At 40.9% G+C, this 26503-nt stretch overlaps 2 protein-coding genes across 3 annotated transcripts in view; one reads left to right on the forward strand and one right to left on the reverse strand.

Annotated features, from left to right (window-relative positions):
• Cpne3 (copine 3) overlaps positions 1-4283 on the forward strand; it is a 54856-nt gene extending 50573 nt beyond the window's left edge. For both annotated transcript variants that reach the window (XM_029476120.2, XM_021160186.3), the window contains exon 16: positions 242-4283. In XM_029476120.2, coding sequence (XP_029331980.1) covers positions 242-352 — 111 coding nt within the window. In that variant the 3' untranslated portion in view covers positions 353-4283. The remainder of the gene's footprint in view (positions 1-241) is intronic.
• A 21101-nt stretch (positions 4284-25384) lies between these two features.
• Cngb3 (cyclic nucleotide gated channel subunit beta 3) overlaps positions 25385-26503 on the reverse strand; it is a 211722-nt gene continuing 210603 nt past the window's right edge. The window contains exon 18 of the mRNA XM_085838484.1: positions 25385-26096. Coding sequence (XP_085694610.1) covers positions 26091-26096 — 6 coding nt within the window. The 3' untranslated portion in view covers positions 25385-26090. The remainder of the gene's footprint in view (positions 26097-26503) is intronic.

The following is a 26503-nucleotide window of genomic DNA, read 5'->3' on the forward strand; positions in this document are numbered from 1 at the left end:
CAGTTTAATGACTGCTGAGTTATTTCTAGTCTTTTATCAAACAGCCAGTAGTCAGTCAAATGTGGTTGTATTTGTCTGCAGTCCTGGCACTTCGTAGGTTGAGGGAGGAGGATGGATAGTTCAGGCTCATACTTGGCTGCATAGTGAGTTCAAGGTCAGCTTGAGCTACAGACGACAAACAACAAACAAGCCAGCAGACGTCCAGTTTGTAATAATAACTATGATTTTGTTTTTCTTCAAGGCTCCAAAAGAAGCCCTTGCTCAGTGTGTCTTGGCAGAGATTCCCCAGCAGGTGGTAGGCTACTTCAACACATACAAACTCCTTCCTCCCAAAAACCCAGCTGTGAAGTAGAGGAGCCAGGACAGCTACAGGATTTCAAAAGCTGTGTGGAGCAATGCCATATCTTACACAGAATGATGTATCTGCCATCTGCGCTTTTTACCCCCAGGGTATATGATGTAAACCTAGCTTTTTGTATATATTCTATCTGTTTAAAGCATCCATTTTATACTTTTTGAAGAGGACAGTAGCAAGTCCATTTCTGCTCAGTGTATTCAGTGATTGTTAGTGATTTATAGAAATTACAAGAGTGCTGTTTGGAATTGAACTTAATGTGGGAAAAGTGATGTATGTTTGTTTATTGTCTACTTTCTATAATGAAATGCCATTTTTTAAGTGTTGCCAGTGGAGTGAATGGGGATTTACAGGATGAAGTGGTATACAGGTTACTATACTGTTTATAGTAAATATTTTGCAAGTCAATGTCCATACTGTGACTGAGAGAGCTCCTTAAGTGAGGTACTGAGTTTGTACCTGTGACTCTATTCTGTCTCTTTCTATGCTGCAGTGCTACAGTGTACAAGCTGTGTTTTCACATGGTTGTTTATGAAAACCAATCGGCTTACTCTGTTTTGAAAATGTACACTCAACCAGTGGAGAGCTCCTTGTAGACAAGACATTTTTATTGCCTTTTGAAATCTTTTCACTGTGAAGTCTTGTACATATATGGCCTTCGCTTTACTGAGTAAACAAGACACTCAAACTTCTGTGGGCATCAAATGATAAGTCATCCCAGAGGCCACGTGATTAGACCAGTGTAGGTTGACTAAGTGAATAGGATTGCTTTGTTCACTAAAGCTTTGAGGACCAAACATTTAAGGTGAAAATTCAAACAGAGTTGCAGGCCAGACATGGTGGCACATCATCTGAGCATTTGGGAGGCAGAGACATGAGGGCCAGCACAAGCCAACCCACTTACATAGTTAATTCCAGGCCAGCCAGCTAACCAATGAGAATATGTTTCAGAATAACAAAGAAAAATAAGTAATTGAGAAATACAGTTTTTTTCTAAGTAATGGTATAATTACAAAAGTTTGTAATTTTTTTCTTGTCCTGTGATTGATTTATATAGATTTATTTAGATATTTTTGCCATTTAAAATAGTATTATTGTTTTTGTTAAGCTTATAATTCTAGTTATTTATTAATCAAAATTCCATTTTTCATTTCAATAATATACTATTTCCTACATCCAGAATTCTGTTAGGCATAAAGCCTGATATTAAGATTTTAAAAAAAGAAAAGAAAAAACAGCATATACAAACTCTCTTCTAGCTGCTACATTTACATAGAGTGAACTTATTGTTTTGAAGAATTGAATTATTTTAACTTTACTCTGTAGAACATACTGTCTAGTGAGCACACATTTTTGGAATAGATTTCTATAACATTTGCCTAAGGGTCTGGATGTCAAATACTTTGCCTATCTATGCAGTGGCCAATTATCTCCAATTTAACAGAATTGTGTATTCATCACATATCCCTAAGTGTCCACAGTACCAGTCAGCATTCCTGCCCGTGTTTCTGAGTCCTGCCACCACTGCCTGAGTCGTTGTTTTCTGCAGGCTTCTCAGAAACAGCTTCCTGCTGAGGTCAGGCTCAGAGAAGATCCACCTGTCTTGTTTGCCTAGCCCTGAGAGCAGTTGCCTCCTTCCCACCTGGGTAATTTGCCTCTGGATATTGCTGTTAATCTGAAGCAACGCACCTCTATATAGCAGGGTTTCTTAAAATTTATTTTCATTTTGAGTATTCCTTTACCCAAGAAATTTTTATGTAACCCACTGTAACCCCAGCTTAAATACAAACTAGTATTTATGATAGGTATACAAATCAATCATTGCAAGTAAATTAAAAGACTTTTATTTTAGACACCTGGAGATATGGCTCCAGGTTAATAGTTCTCTTGCAGAGAACCTATTGGTTCCCAGCACATACAGCAGGCAGCTCTACTTGGCTGTAACTCCAGCTTCAGAGCATCTGATAGTCTCCTTCCTCTGCCTTCCGTGAGGACCTGCTTGAGTGCGTGTGTGTGTGAGAGAGAGAGAGAGAGTGCACATACACACACACAAAACAAAGTTAACAATTTTTGTTAGACTTACAGTTTTACCATTTATTAAAGATGAAAGCATATTTGCCTACTGCTAAGGTGAGTATGCTTGTTTGTTTTTATATAAGATCTAAATCTCAACTGACTATTTCATATTGAAGTACATAGAGCATCTTTAATGTACTTCAGAGTTGGTTGATATTTTGATATTTGATTGCCAATACTTAGAACCTTTTTTCACATAAATACATAGTACAAAATGCCATCAGTGTTTAGAGGTGTTTCAGAAGTTGGAAATGCTATCGTCATCCTAAGCCAAAACACATTTAAAGTTTGCTTTCTTTTTAATGAAACAAATGTTGACAATTTTTGAAATCAAACTTTCTAGCATAATACAATCTAGAAATCTATTGATTGGATATTGACTTGATTTAGAGTGACGGGAAAATATAAGTCTTTCTTTTCTGTAACTTAGTATTTATGCTAAACCTGAGTATGCACAGTAAAAATCACGTTAAATCACAATGCATAAAGTAACCTTGAGTCTGAGCTGAGGTATTCAGGCAGTGTTTATTGTTGTGTGACATGGCAGCAGTGTAGTGCAAAATGCACCTGCTGTCTATGACAACCAAGGCTGCAGTGAAGTTGAGTGATACAACATGGCAAGCCCTGCCAGAAACACCTCAGATTCATTACACATTTGGTTTTGAATTAATCTTTGGCCATTGTTCATTAGAAAGCTGTACTGTTGTTGGTTTTTTTTCCGGTCAGTTACATGGCTGCCTATGGGACCATGGCCCACATGGGCTCTATAGCATGACTCAGTAGTAACAATTCCGTTATCAGTAAAGTAACGAAATCTGATATTTTTTTCATTTTTTTCTCATTTGAAACCATTATTATTCCACAGACTCAGTTTCAGTTCTCTGTGCTTGAGAAGATGTCACAGTGGCTTTTAGGACTTTCTTTTGCATACAGAGGAAGCCAGCCCAGAAATGCATTAGATTCTCTGTATGTTAATGGTAGGAGTGGGGCTTTTTGGCTCTGAAGCAAGGCTCACTGGGCTTGCTCAGCCCAGAGGGTACTCAGAACTGCAGGCCCATCTCCTTCTCCATGTGGTAGCCATCTTGTTTCTGCTGTTTGGTCTTTCACGGTTTCTTTCGTATTCTGGTTTACCTGCATTTTTTCTTTTTAAAACAGTTTTTCTTTAAATGACTCGTCTTGATCAAGTTTTATAAATGTCATTCATAGGAGCTGTGATTCTGGCAAATTAAAGTAATTCATAGTTTTCTGCAATTTGAAATAAAAGCATTCCCAACTTCTAGATTATCATTTTATAAATTCTTTGTTTCAGCACTCAACCTTCATTCCATACTACTTTATAGTGGGTTATACTCAAATACTTATTTTTCCTTTTGTGCCACTATTTGAACAAATGCCAGTCATTCTTAAAGAACATCGACATATGTATGTGGCCATGCTGTGCATAGACATACAATTTCTCACATACAGATATTCAGAAATAGTATTTGTACTGGTCTAGTCACCTTATTTTCTGTTTAAGATTGATTTGTTTAAGACCATTAACATTTTAAATCTTCTGATGAATTTACTAGTATTCACTTTAGACAAGGCTCTGTCAGCTTTCCCAGAGTAGACCCAGGGCCTCACTGATCTCTGCTGCTTTGTTTTATGTGCCTGGCCTTGCCTTTTCATTTCATACTAGAAAGCCATCTTCCAGAATGCTCTCTAGGCTATTTTTCATGAAGGTGATGTAAGATAACAGCTGGGTGGAATTGTGAGCAGTATGTGCATAACTTACTAAATACATAAGTTTATATTAAATAAATTTTCCGTGTGAGTTCCTTTTAAATAAAGTTACTCTTGATGTAACATAGCTGTTTTGGTTTTCATTTTTGTGTCTCTACATCTTACCAAAACAGTAGAAAATGGAGCTGGGGAAGTGGCTCAGTGGGTAAGACCACTTGGTATATAAGCTTGAATACCTGAGTTCAGACACCTGTACCCAAGTAAAAAGCCAGATGTGGCCATGCAGGCTTAACGTCAGCACGGGAGGGAACAGATGTGGGCTTGCTGGGGATTGTGGTCAACAGCTGAAGGACATATGGTCTCCTCTGCTCTATGTGTCATGCAAACACTTGTTCAAAAACTCATATTACCATACACACAAAAGAAAAAGTTAGAGATAAACAGAAAATTAGTCTTATTTGGGGTAACATTAAAAACCACCCCAGTAGAATAATTTATAAAAAACCTGGGCTGGCAAGCTCAAGAGCCTGCTGCAGGCTTCTAGAGAGGCCTTTGCTATTTCACAACATGGTGGAAGGACAGACACACAGAAGAGACAAAACTTGGCTGAAATCATCCTTTGCATCAGGAGCCCACTTACACAGCAGCTGACCTACACCTGTGATAGAAACATTACCCATTAAAGAATGTTTTAAATGTGGGAAAAAAAATCATTTGTTGAATAAACATGACATAAGCAATCTACAGCAAACCAGTAGCCAACAGCAAAATAAATGGTGAGAATCAGGAACTAGACAAGGCTGCCCACTTTCTCCCTACATATTCAACATTGTACTTGAAGTCCTAGCCAGAGCAATTAGACAACAAAAGGAGATCAAGGGGATACAAATTGGAAAGGAAGAAGTCAAAATATCACTTTTTACAGATGATATGATAGTATATATAAGTGACCCTAAAAGTTCCACCAGAGAACTCTTAAACCTGATAAACAGCTTCGGTGAAGTAGCTGGATATAAAATTAACTCAAACAAGTCAATGGCCTTTCTCTACACAAAGAATAAACAGGCTGAGAAAGAAGTTAGGGAAACAACACCCTTCTCAATAGTCACAAATAATATAAAATACCTTGGCGTGACTCTAACTAAGGAAGTGAAAGATCTGTATGATAAGAACTTCAAGTCTCTGAAGAAAGAAATTAAAGAAGAACTCAGAAGATGGAAAGATCTCCCATGCTCATGGATTGGCAGGATCAATATAGTAAAAATGGCTATCTTGCCAAAAGCAATCTACAGATTCAATTCAATCCCCATCAAAATCCCAACTCAATTCTTCAACGAATTAGAAAGAGTAATCTGCAAATTCATCTGAAATAACAAAAAACCTAGGATAGCAAAAACTCTTCTCAAGGATAAAAGAACTTCTGGTGGAATCACCATGCCTGACCTAAAACTGTACTACAGAGCAATTGTGATAAAAACTGCATGGTACTGGTATCGCAACAGACAAGTACACCAATGGAATAGAAATGAAGACTCAGAAATGAACCCACATACCTATGGTCACTTGATCTTTGACAAGGGAGCTAAAACCATCCAGTGGAAGAAAGACAGCATTTTCAACAAATGGTGCTGACACAACTGGTGGTTATCATGTAGAAGAATGCGAATTGATCCTATCTCCTTGTACTAAGGTCAAATCTAAGTGGATCAAGGAACTTCACATAAAACCAGAGACACTGAAACTTATAGAGGAGAAAGTGGGGAAAAGCCTCAAAGATATGGGCACAGGGGAAAAATTCCTGAATAGAACAACAATGGCTTGTGCTGTAATTGACAAATGGGACCTCATAAAACTGCAAAGCTTCTGTAAGGCAAAAGACACCTTCAATAAGACAAAAAGGCCACCAACAGATTGGGAAAGGATCTTTACCTATCTTAAATCAGATAGGGGACTAATATCCAATATATGTAAAGAACTCAAGAAGGTGGACTCCAGAAAATCAAATAACCCCATTAAAAAATGGGGCTCAGAGCTAAACAAAGAATTCTCACCTGAGGAATACCGAATAGCTGAGAAGCACCTGAAAAAATGTTCAGCATCCTTAATCACCAGGGAAATGCAAATCAAAACAACCCTGAGATTCCACCTCACACCAGTCAGAATGGCTAAGATCAAAAATTCAGGTGACAACAGATGCTGGCGAGGATGTGGAGAAAGAGGAACACTCCTCCATTGTTGGTGGGATTGCAAGCTTGTACAACCACTCTGGAAATCAGTCTGGTGGTTCCTCAGAAAATTGGACATAGTACTACCGGAGGATCCTGCAATACCTCTCCTGGGCATATATCCAGAAGATGTTCCAACTGGTAAAAAAGACACATGCTCCACTATGTTCATAGCAGCCTTATTTATAATAGCCAGAAGCTGGAAAGAACCCAGATGCCCCTCAACAGAGGAATGGATACAAAAAATGTGGTACATTTACACAATGGATTACTACTCAGCTATTAAAAAGAATGGATTTATGAAATTCCTAGCCAAATGGATGGACCTGGAGGGCATCATCCTGAGTGAGGTAACCCAATCACAAAGGAACTCAAATGATATGTACTCACTGATAAGTTGATATTAGCCCAGAAACTTTGAATACCCAAGATATAAGATACAATTTGCTAAACACATGAAACTCAAGAAGAACGAAGACCAAAGTGTGGACACTTTGCCCCTCCTTAGAATTGGGAACAAAACACCCATGGAAGGAGTTGCCAAGACAAAGTTTGGAGCTGAGACAAAAGTATGGACCATCTAGAGACTGCCATATCTGGGGATCCATCCCATAATCAGCCTCCAAACACTGACACCATTGCATACACTAACAAGATTTTGCTGAAAGGACCCTGATATAGTTGTCTCTTGTGAGTCGATGCTGGGGCCTAGCAAACACAGAAGTGGATGCTCACAGTCAGCTATTGGATGGATCACAGGGCTCCCAATGGAGGAGCTAGAGAAAGTACCCAAGGAGCTAAAGGGATCTGCAACCATATAGGTGGAACAACAATATGAACTAGCCAGTAACCCCGGAGCTCGTGTCTCTAGCTGCATATGTATCAGAAGATGGCCTAGTTGGCCATCAGTGGGAAGATAGGCCCATAGGTCTTGCAAACTTTATATGCCTCAGTACAGGGGAACACCAGGGCCAAGAAGTGGGAGTGGGTGGGTAGGGGAGTGTGTGTGTGTGTGTGGGGGGTATGGGTGACTTTTGGGATAGCATTGGAAATGTAAATGAGGAAAATACCTAATTAAAAAAATTTTTTTAAAGTTATGAGAAAAGGTAATCAAGGAGTGGAGAAAGAAAGGGGAGAAAAGAAAGAAAGGGGAGCGATTGGTGTGATTTCATCCTAAGGGCACCCTGGACAACAGAGGGTTCAGTCTTTGGGGAAGGGTAACAGGGTAATAATGTTGAATCGGCTTCAGGGTTGGCATATTTGTAATTTTGAAAGACTTAGAGGACCTTACATTTTAGTCATTGAAGCAGGCCCAAGGCTCAAAGGCTTTAGAGAACCTTATTTCCGAGCTCAGTCGGCCATGGTGACACACAAGCCAGGGGTTTAGCAGCATTGCCATCGGGTGTGACTCAGCTGTTCGATCACACACTTTGTTCTGGGTTTGTTCTCAGATTCTTTGTCTTGCTGTAAGCCTTCTGTATCAGATCATCAGCTGGACCCATCTCCTCAATTCCTTCATGGCTCAGAGGCTGGCACATGTCTGGTAATTATATGATCTCTATTTAGAATATCAATTTTGCTTATGACAAGATCTTTGCCCTTGCCACTTGTCACTAATCATTACCGTTGCCAAATTGCACAGAAAAAAATCACAGGAGTTTGCAAATTACCTTGGTGACTGACTTAGCTATTTTCCCCTCCAAAGAAATGATAGGTGAGGCATTTCAAGCAGCCTTGACTTTGTACTGCTTGGGCTAGGAGAGTAGGATCTTTGATTCCTTAGCAGACTCACATGGCACCAGGTATAGAAAGCATCTGGTCTTTAGAGACAGACTCAGAATTCTAGGAGCTGGGGAGCTCTTGGACTCTCCAAAGGACAAATGGGTAGGAAATAATCTCTTTTCTTCAACCATCACCCCTGATCTAGTTACTTTTCTACTGCTGTGTATAGACACCATGACAAAAGCACTGTATAAAAGAAAATGTTTCTTAAGGCTCAGGGTTCTATGGGTTGAGTCCATTAGAGCAGCCTGAAGTCAGGCAGGCATGGCACTGGAGCAGTAGCTGCGAGATTGTATACTGATCCACAGGCATAATAGCAAAATGTCATGGGCTTTTGAAGCCTCAAAGCCCAGCCCCCATGACACAGCAGCAAGGCCATACCTCCTAATTATTTCCAAATATTTCCACAAACTAAAGACTGATCATAGATGCGTAAACACACACATACTTTTCATTCAAACCACCATCCTGTAAAAAGTTCTTCATGCATAGATAGCTCACTACTGGCAATCAACAAAAGAATTTTTTAAAGTAAAAAATTCTGATTATCCACAAACTTCTGATCTAATAAGAAAATGGAGGCACGTGGAAACAAAGCAGGACTAAGTGAGGTCCTCTGGGCTGTTTGTTCACACCTTCAGGCATTTATGGGGACCCACAAATGGCCTCTGAAAGACAGTACACATCCTTTGTGCCATCCAGACTGTTGACACATTCTGTCACACAGATCTCAGATCATTAACGCCTTCATTCCGTGCACTCCCACATGGCCTCTTTACACTTCATATTCTGACACTAATAGCCCACTTCTCTGCAGTGCCCTAAACCCCTGTTCTGTCAAGAACCAGTTTTTTTGTTAGTACAATCCGTATATTTATGTTTTTCTGAACTCCCCATTTTTAATCCTAACTAAAACCTGTCTTTCATAAAGAACATGTGTTACATCTTCTGCAGTCCTGTCAAGTATGGGCTTATCTCCTCTTCCTGAGTTTCTGCCAGTGGTGGTATGACCTCTAGCTGTCCCTTCTGCTCTGAGATGGTTTTCCCTCCTCTTATATTCAACTTTGAATGTCAATCACATTACAGTATATCTCTTTTAGTATATTCTTACCCTATAGTTCAATCTAAAATATTTAGTAGCCCCTCCCTCTAATTTTTATTTTATTTTAAAATTATGTGTGCATATATGTCTGTTTGTGGGCATGTTTGTGTGAATGAAAGTGCCTGTGGAGGTGATAAGAGGATGTTAGGACTCTGGAGTTGGAGTTGCACTCTTATGAGCAGGATATGGGTGCTGGAACTAAATTCAGGTCTCCTGCAAGAGCTATACAGACCCTTAACCATGGAGCTCTCTCTCCAGCCCCCATTCCCAAACACCCACATCAAGGAAAAACTATCTTATTTTTAGGTTAAGTATTCCAATTTCCAACACCAATCTACTTTCCTCTCTCATTCCTTTTAGTGCCACAACTCTTATGAATCTTCCTCCATAGGAGCCCTCAGTGTACTAAGCCCTTCACAGTTTTCATTTTCATCATTTCTCTCGGCATAACCCTTCCTGCTCCTTACTTTTCTAAATTCATGTACAGAGAGTCATTTCCTTGGCACTTCTATTCCAACCATATCAACTTCCTTCCTCCTGTTTGACTGTTCCCAGCTTGGTGTTGCCCTTGCTCAAAACTTGTATAGTCATTTGCCTTGCTCTCCTCCTTTTCTGAGAGTCTTTGTTCAGCATCACCAACTGAGTCTCTGCTGATTACCTTGCTGAAATTACAGTCTTCAAGTTCTTTTTCCTCCTTTACCCTCCACCCCCCTTTTTGTTTAGATTGCTCTTATTTAATCCTAGTACTCTGGATGCTGAGGCAGGAGGATCCTGAGATCATCTTCTTATCCTAACAATGCCCAATCTATTTGCCCGTGGAGAGCATGAAGTCCTTGTGCTCACAGATAAGTGCTAGGGAAACCAGGAATGTTAAACACACCAGCTCGTCTCCTCAAAGAAAGAGATGTATAACCTGTGTTCCACACAGAAGGCTGAGAATAGATGTAGTTAATAACATGGTGACTGGTGCTATCTGTAGGAGCCAGTGCCATACCTGATGCCCCCACATCTTAATATTTACCTTAGAATCTTCCTCCCTAGACCTTTATCCTGAGCATTGTTTCTCAGTCAATAGAACCCATCTTTATGGGAAGTGTCATATGGAGCAAAGATAGTAGACTAGATGACTTCTGTGCTATGAGGCCAGTCCATATGTGACTCCCTAAGGCTTCTAGGTTTATCTCAATCATTCTCCCTATAGTTTATCTTGAGCGTTGTTTCTCAGTCACTTGAACCCATCCTTATGGAAGAGGTCATGTGTACTTTGCAAGAGTTTCAGTGCACTAATGTCATAAGCATGTTGTACACACAGGACCGAATTAATTATTATAAGAAAAAATTTCTCAGAATTATGCTGTGCTTAAATATGCCTAAAATAAACTGCCCAGCTGACACTAGCAGCCTCTAGAAGTTTGAAGCACAACCAACTACTGAGTAATGTTGAACCAGATTTCTTTCTTGCCTCATATGGATTGTTACTCTGCCAGTCCTGGTGTTTGCAGACGCCCACGTTTGACTATTGTGCCTTTGACACAGACAATTCTCTAAAAGCCTATCTTGATTTTTCTACATTACTCCATACAACCTTCCACCGGAAGAGGAAATGCCAAAGCACCTATGTAGTTCCCCATACTTTCCCATTGTTTCCAGTGTTCGTGCACGGAGACCTTGTTTTCACAAATTAAGGTAAAGTCGAAAAGGAACTATTACTCTGTTAACAAATTGATAGAAATCTTCTCTAACATTGTATGGAAAACCTTTTGACCATCCACCTAGTGCTCTGGGTTGTCTAGACCCTCTAAACCTGTTCAGTCTCTGGTCAGGAGAGCACAGACTACATGGCAAGAGCCTGTCTCAAGAAAGACAGAGGGGGGTGGGGGAAGACAGACAAAGAAAGAAAATAAGTAAAGAAAGAAAAGATTAAGAACGTGGACTTGCTCATAAACAATTATCAGAGTTAATTGTCAGGAAACCCAAAAACTTAAAATATGAACATCTTTTTCATTCAACACAAGGAACCACATTTGAAGGTTGTCTGACTAAAACACCTGTCAGCCCATTGATCACTAGATAGGTGACTTTCTCCATCATCCCTCATCATTCTGTGTCCCTTCTGAAGCTGTGCCCTTGGTAGAAGAGGAAAACTTCCCCTGACACATAAGGATTCTTCCTTTGCATGGGGTATATAATCGTAATCCCTTTCTTCTAGAATCTCCAAACAAGCTCTCATGCAGGAACGCTGAAGACAGTGGGAAGGTGTGATAGAGCTACATAGACGTTTGGCATTCCATCTGGAGGTGGAAAATTGTATAAGGTTTTATAGTGTAGAAAAAACAAGAGAGGCATTCAGGGAGTTATCAGTGCCAAAGGATAGTAGGTGAATAGATTGGGCATTATCGGGATGACAAGATGAGTGTGTTCTGTAATAGTCACTGTATAAAACTAAATCTCTACTCACTCTTACGAATATGACATTTAAAAAGTATATTAAGTCTTTCATATAGTCCAGTATTTTGGAGAAATCTGTGGTTAGTTCTTTTCTATACGTATATGTATGTATGTATATGTGTGTGTGTATATATGTATATATATGTGTGTATATATATATACACACGCACATATACACATATATACACACACACATATAAAACTAGAAAAATTCTTTTAGAATGAGCCACTTTTACCAGTCCCTTGTTTTTCTGTTTGAAAACAAATGGGTACCTTTGTCCTTGGAATCTTCATATATTTTTACAACCTAGAATACAGGATTAGAGGATCTCATTCCATATTTTGTTAATTGAGACTATGAGTAGAAATCTGAATTTCTTTTCAAGTCTCTGACTCTAGAAGAAGCTACAAGGTGAGTGTATTTAAGGCTGGATGTGAGAAAGCGCATCACCAGTCTGGTTAAAAGCCCATAGGGGACACCATGTGCTTAGTTCTGCATTCCTACAATTTTCAACAAGAAGACTTCTCACACATTTGCAGTAGTCATGTAAAATGAGCAGAGATGACTGATGGTGAAAAGGGACAGAGGGGGGCTGTGACCTTTCAGGCATTTCCCCCTTTATTCATCTCAGGGAGTTTTTGTCTAGAAATTCCAGGTTGTATTGCTTAATGATGCTCATTTATTTGACCTTTGTATCATCTGTTCTAGCCACAAAAGTTATAGTATGAAAAATATTGCCAGTCATAAAATTTCATAGGGGAAAACATCAAATTTTACTACAGTGTTACAGATAGGGTGCTTAAAACATGAATCTCAAGTGTCTGTGGATTGATTAGGTATAATAAATTGCATAGTGGAGTAGTGATTAATAGCTGCTAAAGATTTACAAAGGATTCTCCTAGGAATACAACAGAATTATTACAGATAGAGAACTGGTTGAAGTTATAGAAAGTGAAAAGTTCTGTGTATCAATTTTCTAATCTAACCAAGATGAATCAGTCTGTTACATATTATTTTATGATTATTTAATATATGTATTAAGTAGAAGTGGTCTCTAGACTACAGAGCAGAGGCCATGTTAGTCCTTCCTTTAGAGTGCAGAGCTTTGGGTCCCTTTAACCTAACTTATGTGAAGTATGCTAGAAAGTAATTTCTAGGACAAAGTTCATTGCTCTTAGGCGCAGGAAGCATTTCCTTTTTTCCAACATGGTCTGTGTATATATAAGGTTGCAAGATTTAGCAAACAAAAGTACAAGACATAAATTAAATTCGAATCTCTTAAATAAGACTATAAATGTAGGCATGTCTTTAATGTGGCATAGGCATGTCTGCACCCCAAACTATTCAGCAAGTAGGGATTCTATATTTTATGGTAACTGTGCCAGAGGGGCAAAAGTGCCCATAATCCTCTCAGGCCCTCTAGATCTAGTTGTTTTGCAATGGGGGTTCTTCAGTCCTCCTACTAGGAAGTCATTACTATTTTTTACTTTCGTGAATCTGGGCTCATTTTTTGATCTACACTGGTGACTTACCACCCTAAAATGTGGTAGAGGGATTATTGATGTACCAACTTTGAGTGTAGGCTTTAGGCTGTCCTCATTTCTGCTTTTTTGTGGTTTTGGTGCCCCGTACACCTGCCAACCCAAGGCCAACCTTTTGGAGAATAAATGAGAAACTGCTTTTATTAGAAAAAGAAGCCCTCTCATCTGAAATGGTCCTAGTTCAACCCACCCCAGCCAATTCCCTTAAGCCTAAGATGGGATGAATGAATCATCTGAAGTAAGTAAAGACATAACAACATACGGTTGAATGCGGATTCTTCTGATGTTCTGGGGATTGAACCCAGGACTCAGACTAGGCAAACACACAACTACTGAGTTACATCCCTAGCTTTGAGCTGGGTATTGCCAAAGGCTACAGGACAGTTTATAGGGTAGGATAGGTTGTTAACAGGTGCAGATGAACGTAATTTAGGAAATAACTATTTATTGTAAGTTTAAGCTAAGAACACGGAAATAACCTTTTGTGAATCAAGGAAAATTACTTGTTGAAATAGACATTTGTATCCAAAGTAAATGAGAAAAAAATAAAGTATAGGGGCTGGAGATATGGCTCAGCAACTAAGAACACTTGCTGTTCTTTCAGAGGTTCTAGCACTATCACCCACATCATTACTGCCTGCTACACCAGTTACAGGGCATTTGACACTCTCTTCTGGCCTCCATGGGCATCTACATGCACATAGTATATGCACATACACTCAGAAACATATACATACATATAAAATAAGTCTAATGTTTGAAAAAAAATAAAAAACATTATTTTGCTTTTGTAGTCTTTTCATGTTTAAAATCTGCTAAGGCATCATTGCTTTCTTTTTTTCTCTGAAAATCCTTTTTGTAAGTTTCAGTTAACTAGCTTGTTCTGCATTATACTGAGGTCAGGTCTGAGTACAGATGGGGAAGGCCTGTCACATATCTAGATGTTCATATATCTTCAGTTATTCAGTGAGTCAGCAAACTACTTGTTAATTAGACAAGTGATTAATGAACACAGACTATAGGTGTTCAGAAAATATAGGCATGTGGGTTGGTGGTAAAGGAAGAAAGAAAGAAAAATCTTTGGGGAATTTGGATGTCTGGATTTTGACTCTTGGCCAAGTTAAGGGTGGGATTTATGGTGTGGTCTTCAAGGTGCTAAATAAGGTGGCTCCAGAGTCAGTTTTATAACTGAAGTTTTTTGTAGTTGAACTAGATGGTTTGTCAGTCCATCTCATTATTTAGCTGAGGTCCATGGATTCTTAAAGTCTAAATTCCTTGCATAGATTTTTAGTAGCTGAATTCCAAGGCAGAGTGTTCAATCCTTGTGTGAGCTGGAGCTTTGAGTAGCTCAGGGGTAGGAATTGGACCTGTGGTGCCATCTAGGAGTCTTCCTCTTGATACACTTTTTTAATGGCCTTAACAGATGAAAGTCTCAGTGCCAGCGTGGGCTGCTTCCTATGAATTTTGATCAGGTAACCCTTGAGGCTCCCAAAACTATCCAGGTAATTGCCACTGTTTACCCAACAGAACACTATATGCTCTGATCTCATGGCCTGGAGAAATCAGGTTGGAACTCAGAGAGAAGCTTCTTCCGTGACAGCTCACTCTCACGGTGTCTGGAATTGCTAAGCAGGCTATTGGATTAGAATCCCCATCACCAGGGTTACTCACTGTGAATGATGCATACTATACTAACAACTGGCCAGGAAACATGCGCCCACGGGTGCAACTGTGGCAACCCTGTTATGGGGGTAACCAACCACTCCCTGATTAGTATGCTCAGCTTTGATAAAAACTCTGAGAATCAACAACTGTTGAATGCTTATCTCTAAATAGGACATCGGTAACATCCCTTCCAAGGCTTAGAGAATCTCACAGAAGACAGGGTTTCTCTGTGTAACAGTCCTGATTGTCCTGGAACTTGCTTTGTACACCAGGCTGGCTTCAAACTCAAAGAGGTCTGCCAGCCTCTGCCTCCTGAGTTTTGGGATTAAAGGTGTGCACAAATTAAGAGCCTAAGTTGCAATGGGGTATATAAATTTTCATTTGAAAATGTCAGAACTAAAATGTATGTAAGTTCACCATTTTTTCCTTTTCTTGTTATCAGACTTTCTTTCTGATATCACTTTTACATACCCTAACTCCTACATATTGTCAACGCAAAAACCACAAGTCTTGTGTTAAAAGTGTAAGAGATGGATTTATTCTGGGGGAAAATATGAGGTCCCATGCCACAAATATGGGTCACCTCAAATTCTATTTTCCAAGGTGGCAGAAGTTTGTGAAGTTTTTATAGTGACAGAAAAAAAGAAAGTTGTAAATCAACATGCTTTTCACATATATTACTGAACACGTAAGATACATGGATTATAACAGAAGTGGAAAAATCTCTGTTGAAGTTCCTACCAAATGACATTCTTGGCTGTGGGGCTTGTGGAAGTAAATGCACCTTGTCATACATCCCAAAGGAATTTAACCTACTACTCACAAGGATATTAGGTCAGACACAGAGGTGGGTAATGAATGAGTATCAAGGAGGGTAAGCTCAGAAAGTTTGTAATTGGGATCTGGATGTGCAGATCTAACCACTTCACAACTGTTGAATTGCTAACCAGTCATTTAGCTTTTATAGGCACAGCTTCTTTCCAGGACCTTTTGTTCATGATATTAACTGCGATTTAAAATTTGTTCATATTCCTTTCAATTCTGAAAACTATCAGCCAGCCTTTTTAAAAACTTAAATGACAACTCTATCAGACACTACCCTTTAAAAATCAATTTCTGATTTCCACAAAGCATGTCAGATGCATCCATGTTGTACAGTTTTGAGTAAATGTAATTGGTTAAAATCCTCCTCACAATGTGCTATTACGATAGCCTTCTTCTGGGACTTGGAAACAGCCATCTTACATGGAATTCAACATTCCATCCTAATGGCATTCATTAGAGGGAGATTTTGTGTATATGGTTACTTTCAATACCAGTCTAGCAGTTTTGGCCTCTTCCCAGCATGTAACTTTGGTAATTGTCTCCGTGCTAAGTGAAGTCTCATGACAGCTTCCTCAAGTGGACTTAACTAACTTGAAGGTTTTATAAACTGCTGTACATATAGTCCCGATAACTGTGAGGATCTGTCAAGCTGATGTATATAATATGCATTCCTAATCTTATCACTTTATTCTAAGGCTTTAAACAACACTGGAATTCCTATCTGGCACCTTTTGAAGGAAGCTAATGTTTAAGGAAGGTTAAGGAAAATGTCACGTTAGCCTGTATTAATATGGAGACAGTCTGACTCTATTCTGCATCCGTTGGGCCAGCAGAGCTAGTCTGATGTCCTTTAAGTTGGTATAAGGAAAAACAGTAAATTTTATTTGGAAAATGATCCACTTCCTCCAGCGTGTTGCTGCAATCTGATTTTGCAATAGTGGGATGCTGCCAACATGGTTTTGCCATGTGAAGTAGCATCTGCAAGGCTAGGGACATAGGCAAATACAAATAATCTGGGGAGGGAATATAAAGTCCACGTGACAGTTTCTTACAATGCAAAGGGACTATGACTCTATGAGGGAGTGAGACTTCTTTTTATAATAGTTAAAAGGGACTTATATCTTTTTTTTTTTAATATTTTTATTACATATTTTCCTCAATTACATTTCCAATACTATCCCAAAAGTCCCCCATAGCGCCCCCCACTTCCCTACCCACCCATTCCCATTCTTTTGGCCCTGGCATTCCCCTATATTGGGGCATATAAAGTTTGCAAGTCCAATGGGCCTCTCTTTCCATTGATGGCCGACTAGGCCATCTTTCGATACATATGCAGCTGGAGACAAGAGCTCCAGGGTTCTGGTTAGTACATCATGTTGTTCCAAAAATAGGGTTGCAGATCCCTTTAGCTCCTTGGGTACTTTCTCTAGCTTCTCCATTGGGAGCCCTGTGATACATCCAATAGCTGACTGTGAACATCCACTCCTGTGTTTGCTAGGCCCCTGCATCGTCTCACAAGAGACAGCTATATTTGGGTCCTTTCAGCAAGATCTTACTAGTGTATGCAATGGTGTCAGCGTTTAGAAGCTGATTATGGGACGGATCCCTGGATACAGCAGTCTCTAAATGGTCCATCCTTTCATCACAGCTACGAACTTTGTCTCTGTAACTCCTTCCCTGGGTGTTTTGTTCCCAATTCTAAGAAGGTGCACAATGTCCACACTTTGGTCTTCATTCTTCTTGAGTTTCATGCGTTTATCAAATTGTATCTTATATCTTGGGTATCCTAAGTTTTGGGCTAATATCCACTTATCAATGAATACATATTGTGTGAGTTCTTTTGTGATTGTGTTACTTCACTCAAGATGATGCCCTCCAGGTCCATCCATTTGGCTAGGAATTTCATAAATTCATTCTTTTTAATAGCTGAGTAGTACTCCATTGTGTAAATGTACCATAATTTCTGTATCCATTCCTCTGTTGAGGGACATCTGGGTACTTTCCAGCTTCTGGCTATTATAAATAGGGCTGCTATGAACATAGTGGAGCATGTGTCCTTTTTACCGGTTGGGACATCTTCTGGATATATGCCCAGGAGAGGTATTGCTGGATCCTCCGGTAGTACTATGTCCAATTTTCTGAGGAACCGCCAAACTGATTTCCAGAGTGGTTGTACAAGCTTGCAATCCCACCAACAATGGAGGAGTGTTCCACTTTCTCCACATCCTCGCCAGCATCTGCTGTCACCTGAATTTTTGATCTTAGCAATTCTGACTGGTGTGAGGTGGAATCTCAGGGTTGTTTTGATTTGCATTTCCCTGATGATTAAGGATGTTGAACATTTTTTCAGGTGCTTCTCTGCCATTCGGTATTCCTCAGGTGAGAATTCTTTGTTCAGTTCTGAGCCCCATTTTTTAATGGGGTTATTTGACTTTCTGGAGTCCACCTTCTTGAGTTCTTTATATATATTGGATATTAGTCCCTTATCTGATTTAGGATAGGTGAAGATCCTTTCCCAATCTGTTGGTGGTTTTTTTGTCTTATTGATGGTGTCTTTAGCCTTGCAGAAGCTTTGTAGTTTCATGAGATCCCACTTGTCAATTCTCGATCTTACAGCACAAGCCATTACTGTTCTATTCAGGAATTTTTCCCCTGTGCCCATATCTTCAAGGCTTTTCCCCACTTTCTCCTCTATAAGTTTCAGTGTCTCTGGTTTTATGTGAAGTTCCTTGATCCACTTAGACTTGACCTTAGTACAAGGAGATAGGAATGGATCGATTCGCATTCTTCTACATGTTAACAACCAGTTGTGCCAGCACCATTTGTTGAAAATGCTGTCTTTCTTCCACTGGATGTTTTTAGCTCCCTTGTCGAAGATCAAGTGACCATAGGTGTGTGGATTCATTTCTGGGTCTTCAATTCTATTCCATTGGTCTATTTGTCTGTCACTATACCAGTACCATGCAGTTTTTATCACAATTGCTCTGTAGTAGAGCTTTAGGTCCGGCATGGTGATTCCACCAGAGGTTCTTTTATCCTTGAGGAGAGTTTTTGCTATCCTAGGTTTTTTGTTATTCCAGATGAATTTGCAGATTGCACTTTCTAATTCGTTGAAGAATTGATTTGGAATTTTGATGGGGATTGCATTGAATCTGTAGATTGCTTTTGGCAAGATAGCCATTTTTACAATGTTGATCCTGCCAATCCATGAGCATGGGAGATCTTTCCATCTTCTGAGATCTTCTATAATTTCTTTCTTCAGAGACTTGAAGTTTTTATTATACAGATCTTTCACTTCCTTAGTTAGAGTCACGCCAAGATATTTTATATTATTTGTGACTATTGAGAAGGGTGTTGTTTCCCTAATTTCTTTCTCAGCCTGTTTATTCTTTGTGTAGAGAAAGGCCATTGATTTGTTTGAGTTAATTTTATATCCAGCTACTTCACCGAAGCTGTTTATCAGGCTTAGGAGTTCTCTGGTGGAATTTTTAGGGTCACTTATATATACTATCATATCATCTGCAAAGAGTGATATTTTGACTTCATCTTTTCCAATTTGTATCCCTTTGATCTCCTTTTGTTGTCGAATTGCTCTGGCTAGGACTTCAAGTACAATGTTGAATAGGTATGGAGAAAGTGGACAGCCTTGTCTAGTCCCTGATTTTAGAGGGATTGCTTCAAGCTTCTGACCATTTACTTTGATGTTGGCTACTGGTTTGCTGTAGATTGCTTTTATCATGTTTAGGTATGGGCCTTGAATTCCTGATCTTTCCAAGACTTTTATCATGAATGGGTGTTGGATCTTGTCAAATGCTTTTTCCGCATCTAAGGAGATGACCATGTGGTTTTTGTCTTTGAGTTTGTTTATATACTGGATTACGTTGATGGATTTCCGTATATTGAACCATCCCTGCATCCCTGGGATGAAACCTACTTGGTCAGGATGGATGATTGTTTTGATGTGTTCTTGGATTCGGTTAGCAAGAACTTTATTGAGGATTTTTGCATCAATATTCATAAGGGATATTGGTCTGAAGTTTTCTATCTTTGTTGGGTCTTTTTGTGGTTTAGGTATCAGAGTAATTGTGGCTTCATAGAATGAGTTGGGTAGAGTACCTTCTGTTTCTATTTTGTGGAATAGTTTGTGAAGAACTGGGATTAGATCTTCTTTGAAGGTCTGATAGAACTCTGCACTAAACCCATCTGGTCCTGGGCTTTTTTTTAGTTGGGAGACTATTAATGACTGCTTCTATTTCTTTGGGGGATATAGGGCTGTTTAGATCATTAACCTGATCTTGATTCAACTTTGGTACCTGGTATCTGTCTAGGAACTTCTCCATTTCATCCAGGTTCTCCAGTTTTGTTGAGTATAGCCTTTGGTAGAAGGATCTGATGGTGTTTTGGATGTCTTCAGGATCTGTTGTTATGTCTCCTTTTTCATTTCTGATTTTGTTAATTAGGATGCTTTCCCTGTGCCCTCTAGTGAGTCTGGCTAAGGGTTTATCTATCTTGTTGATTTTCTCAAAGAACCAGCTCCTTGATTGGTTGATTCTTTGAATACTTTTTCTTGTTTCCACTTGGTTGATTTCACCCCTGAGTTTGATTATTTCCTGCCGTCTACTCCTCTTGGGTGAATTTGCTTCCTTTTGTTCTAGTGCTTTTAGGTGTGTTGTCAAGCTGCTAATGTGTGCTCTCTCTAGTTTCCTTTTGGAGGCACTCAGAGCTATGAGTTTTCCTCTTAGAAATGCTTTCATTGCGTCCCATAAGTTTGGGTATGTTGTGGCTTCATTTTCATTGAACTCTAAAAAGTCCTTAATTTCTTTCTTTATTCCTTCCTTGACCAAGGTATCATTGAGAAGAGTGTTGTTCAGTTTCCACGTGAAGGTTGGCTTTCTATTATTTATTTTGTTATTGAAGATCAGCCTTAGTCCATGGTGATCTGATAGGATGCATGGGACAATTTCAATATTTTTGTATCTGTTGAGGCCTGTTGTGTGACCAATTATGTGGTCAATTTTGGAGAAGGTACCATGAGGTGCTGAGAAGAAGGTATATCCTTTTTTTTTAGGATAGAATGTTCTGTAGATATCTGCCAGATCCATTTGATTCATAATTTCTGTTAGTTTCACTGTGTCCCTGTTTAGTTTCTGTTTCCATGATCTGTCCATTGGTGAAAGTGGTGTGTTGAAGTCTCCCACTATTATTGTATGAGGTGCAATGTGTGCTTTGAGCTTTACTAAAGTTTCTTTAATGAATGTGGCTGCCTTTGTATTTGGAGCATAGATATTCAGGATTGATAGTTCCTCTTGGAGGATTTTACCTTTGATGAGTATGAAGTGTCTCTCCCTGTCTTTTTTAATGACGTTGGGTTGGAAGTCAATCTTATCAGATATTAGAATGGCTACTCCAGCTTGTTTCTTCATGCCATTTGCTTGGAAAATTGTTTTCCAGCCTTTCATTCTGAGGTAGTGTCTATCCTTTTCTCTGAGATGAGTTTCCTGTAAGCAGCAAAATGTTGGGTCTTGTTTGTGTAGCCAGTTTGTTAGTCTATGTCTTTTTATCGGGGAGTTGAGTCCATTGATATTAAGAGATATTAAGGAAAAGTAATTGTTGTTTCCTGTTATTTTTGATGTTAAAGTTGGCATTTTGTTCTTGTGGCTGTCTTCTTTTAGGTTTGTTGAGGGATTACCTTCTTGTTGTTTCTAGGGCGTGGTTCCTGTCCTTGTATTGGTTTTTTTCTGTTATTATCCTTTGAAGGGCTGGATTCGTGGAGAGATAATGTGTGAATTTGGCTTTGTCGTGGAATACTTTGGTTTCTCCATCTATGTTAATTGAGAGTTTGGCTGGGTATAGTAGCCTGGGCTGGAATTTGTGTTCTTTTAGTGTCTTTATAACATCCGTCCAGGATCTTCTGGCTTTCATAGTCTCTGGTGAAAAGTCTGGTGTAATTCTGATAGGCTTGCCTTTATATGTTACTTGGCCTTTTTCTCTTACTGCTTTTAGTATTCTATCTTTATTTAGAGCATTTGTTGCTCTGATTATTATGTGTCGGGAGGTATTTCTTTTCTGGTCCAGTCTATTTGGAGTTCTGTAGGCTTCTTGTATGTTCATGGGCATCTCTTTCTTTAGATTTGGGAAGTTTTCTTCTATAATTTTGTTTAAGATGTTTGCTGGTCCTTTGAGTTGAAAATCTTCATTCTCATCCACTCCTATTATCCGTAGGTTTGGTCTTCTCATTATGTCCTGTATTTCTTGGATGTTTTGAGTTAGGATCTTTTTGCATTTTACATTTTCCTTGATTGTTGTGCCGATGTTCTCTATGGAATCTTCTGCACCTGAGATTCTCTCTTCCATCTCTTGTATTCTGTTGCTGATGCTCGTATCTATGGTTCTAGATTTCTTTCCTAGGGTTTCTATCTCCAGTGTTGCCTCATTTTGGGTTTTCTTTATTGTGTCTACTTCCCTTTTTAGGTCTAGTATGGTTTTGTTCATTTCCATCTTCTGTTTGGATGTGTTTTCCTGTTTTTCTGTAAGGACTTCTACCTGTTTGATTATGTTATCATGTTTTTCTTTAAGGATTTGTAACTCTTTAGCAGTGTTCTCCTGCAATTCTTTAAGGGATTTTTGTGCTTCCTCTTTATTGTCTTCTGCCTTTTTATCAGTGTTCTCCTGCATTTCTTTAAGTGTGTTATTAAAGTCCTTCTTGAAGTCCTCTATCATCATCAGGAGATATGCTTTTAAATCCGTGTCTAGCTTTTCCGGTGTGTTGGGGTGCCCTGGACTGGGCGAAGTGGGGGTGCTGGGTTCTGATGATGGTGAGTGGTCTTGGTTCCTGTTAGTAAGATTATTACGTTTACCTTTCGCCATCTGGTAATCTCTGGGGTTAGTTGTTATCGTTGTCACTATTTAAAGATTGGAGCAGAAGCTGTGTTCCACTCACCAGCAGTCTCTAAATCCTGCGGCGGGGGTCGTGGGTAGCTGACGGTACCCTGGTGCTGGTCCAGCCGGAAGAGGCCTGTGGTCCTACTCAGGCCGTTTTTCTGCTTCCCTAACTAATGCAGTCTCTGGTCCCGTGTGCAATTGGATTGGAGCAGAAGCTGTGTTCCACTCACCAGCAGTCCCAAAATCCTGCGGCGGGGGTCGTGGGTAGCTGGCGGGTGTCAGGCAACCCTGCGCTCCCGCTACCCCGGTGCTGATCCGGCCGGATGAGGCCTTTGGCCCTACTCAGGCCGGTTTCTGCTTCCCTAACTAATGCAGTCTCAGGTCCCGCGCAATTGGATTGGAGCAGAAGCTGTGTTCCACTCACCAGCAGTCCCAAGATCCTGCGGCGGGGGTCGTGGGTAGCTGGCGGGTGTCAGGCAACCCTGCGCTCCCGCTACCCCGGCGCTGATCCGGCCGGATGAGGCCTGTGGTCCTACTCAGGCCGTTTTTCTGCTTCCCTAACTAATGCAGTCTCTGGTCCCGCGTGCAATTGGATTGGAGCAGAAGCTGTGTTCCACTCTCCAGAAGTCTTAAGATCCTCTGGTGGGTGTTGTGGGTAGCTGGTGAGTGTCAGCTGACCCTGCGCCCCAGCTGCCCAGGTGCTTTTCTGACCGGAAGAGGGTTGTGGCCCTATGTAGGCCGGATTTCTCTCTCCCCAACCAGAGCAGTCTCAGGTCCCGCGTGATTGGACTGGAGCAGAAGCTGTGTTCCACTCACCAGCAGTCCCAAAATCCTGCGGCGGGGGTCTTGGGTAGCTGGCGGGTGTCAGGCAACCCTGCGCTCCCGCTACCCTGGCGCTGATCCGGCCGGGTGAGGCCTGTGGCCCTACTCAGGCCGGTTTCTGCTTCCCTAACTAATGCAGTCTCAGGTCCCGCGCAATTGGATTGGAGCAGAAGCTGTGTTCCACTCACCAGCAGTCCCAAGATCCTGCGGCGGGGGTCGTGGGTAGCTGGCGGGTGTTAGGCAACCCTGCGCTCCTGCTACCCCGGCGCTGATCCAGCCGGATGAGGCCTGTGGTCCTACTCAGGCCGGTTTCTGCTTCCCTAACTAATGCAGTCTCAGGTCCCGCGCAATTGGATTGGAGCAGAAGCTGTGCTCCACTCACCAGAAGTCTTAAGATCCTGTGGCGGGTGTTGTGGGTAGCTGGCGAGTGTCAGCAGACCCTGCGCCCCAGCTGCCCCGGTGCTTTTCTGACCGGAAGAGGGTTGTGGCCCTATGTAGGCCGGATTTCTCTCTCCCCAACCAGAGCAGTCTCAGGTCCCGCGTGATTGGACTGGAGCAGAAGCTGTGTTCCACTCACCAGCAGTCCCAAAATCCTGCGGCGGGGGTCGTGGGTAGCTGGCGGGTGTCAGGCAACCCTGCGCTCCTGCTACCCCGGCGCTGATCCGGCCGGATGAGGCCTGTGGTCCTACTCAGGCCGGTTTCTGCTTCCCTAACTAATGCAGTCTCAGGTCCCGCGCAATTGGATTGGAGCAGAAGCTGTGTTCCACTCACCAGCAGTCCCAAAATCCTGCGGCGGGGGTCGTGGGTAGCTGGCGGGTGTCAGGCAACCCTGCGCTCCCGCTACCCCGGTGCTGATCCGGCCGGATGAGGCCTTTGGCCCTACTCAGGCCGGTTTCTGCTTCCCTAACTAATGCAGTCTCAGGTCCCGCGCAATTGGATTGGAGCAGAAGCTGTGTTCCACTCACCAGCAGTCCCAAGATCCTGTGGCGGGGGTCGTGGGTAGCTGGCGGGTGTCAGGCAACCCTGCGCTCCCGCTACCCAGGCGCTGATCCGGCCGGATGAGGCCTGTGGTCCTACTCAGGCCGTTTTTCTGCTTCCCTAACTAATGCAGTCTCTGGTCCCGCGTGCAATTGGATTGGAGCAGAAGCTGTGTTCCACTCTCCAGAAGTCTTAAGATCCTCTGGTGGGTGTTGTGGGTAGCTGGCGAGTGTCAGCTGACCCTGCGCCCCAGCTGCCCAGGTGCTTTTCTGACCGGAAGAGGGTTGTGGCCCTATGTAGGCCGGATTTCTCTCTCCCCAACCAGAGCAGTCTCAGGTCCCGCGTGATTGGACTGGAGCAGAAGCTGTGTTCCACTCACCAGCAGTCCCAAAATCCTGCGGCGGGGGTCTTGGGTAGCTGGCGGGTGTCAGGCAACCCTGAGCTCCCGCTACCCCGGCGCTGATCCGGCTGGATGAGGCCTGTGGTCCTACTCAGGCCGGTTTCTGCTTCCCTAACTAATGCAGTCTCCGGGACTTATATCTTACCTCGTGTGCTATCTTATTATTCTAGATAAAAAGGTGAAAGCCCCACTGTTTTGTTAAATTGTAATGTGTTTTGGATCAAGTTTTTTTTTTTTTTTCCTTGCAATGGTCTGATTGAAAAGGATATCATCCGTCAGCAGAGTGAAGCTTCAAATATTCCTGTAAGATGTTGCACGTCACAGGGGTGAGGCTCTAAGAGGCTGGGGTACAGTTGTTAGTGAGGGAACTTTGCTTTTGATTTGGTCTTTTGTCTATAAGCTTGCTATTTTTGCTAACTGACATTGACTTTGAGTGAAAATAAGAGTTCTCATTCAGAAGATTCCATGATGTCAGCCTGTGTCAACGTCAGGTGCTAGATTTAGTGACTCAACACCCTTATTTAAATAGAAACCACTTGATTTATGACCTATTTTATTAAAAATTTCACACCCTTTCACTATTCATAAGAAGTAAGATGAGTCTACCTCGGACAGAAGAGTCTACTTTGGACATTTGAACAAAGTGCTTTGCCGGAAATTATATACCACAAAAACGTAAGCAGGAAGGACAGTGAATCACAGTAGCATAAAAATCAAGTTTACCAAAGTGGAACAAGGAAATTTCATCAGGAAAGAAGATAAATTATCTACTGCAGACATTTAAAAGAAATATCAATTGCTCAAATTTGCTGACAGTGGATAAGAGGATTGTTTTTAACAGTCTTATTGATGAATCCGACTCCTGGAAGTGAAGCTAAGGATTTGCCTGCAGTTTCCCAGGGTCCCAGTGAGGTTTGTTTCCCTCGTTAATTTAAGCTACAGTTTCCAGGAATCTCTCTGGAAATGAGCTAGATTACACTTAAAGATAATCAAACACTTATTGCTTAGCCCTTTTCTTGACTTTGATAGTCAGAATCTCTTCCCCAGTCTCAGTAGCAGGAGCCATGTTGCTGATGATCGATTGATAGGCATGTCCTCTGGGAAAAACTGCCTAATTAATTGATTGGGGCATTTCCTCCACTGTAATAGAACTTAGTGTGCCTTTAGACCCATCCAGTGGGTTTTTTTTCTTCTTTTTCTGCTAGCTCTGCTTTGTCTTCATATTCTTTTCCTCCTCTTCTTCTTCCTTTGGAACTTTCACCTTTATTTCTAAAAGAAGACATGATAAAAAATCAGTGTTGAAATCATAATTGAGATACTGGGGCCATCACCAAACAGACACCATCTGAATGAATGAATGAATGAATGAATGAATACAGGAATTGTGTCTACCTTGCTGCTCACTGCCATTCTTTACCAAGTTTCCTGTGTTTAAATGTTTGTGTTTTATGCTTATTTTGTGGAGTTAATATTTTAAATGTTTAATTTTAATAATAATATATATGATATGCAGTAGAAAGTCTGGTATTCTTCCTAGTCATGGTAGAACCTCAGGAAGAAACTCGTATTTCTTTTCTTGCTTAATCTTAGTGTCATAAGTACTTGAGCTATTGTTCCTTATTTATGATGTGTGTGTGTGTGTGTATGTATGTGTGTTTTTATGTGTGTGTTTTGTG

The sequence above is a fragment of the Mus caroli genome, unplaced genomic scaffold (genome assembly GCF_978045245.1).
Source record: "Mus caroli unplaced genomic scaffold, Mus_caroli_1 scaffold_6, whole genome shotgun sequence".
Classification (NCBI taxonomy): domain Eukaryota; kingdom Metazoa; phylum Chordata; class Mammalia; order Rodentia; family Muridae; genus Mus; species Mus caroli.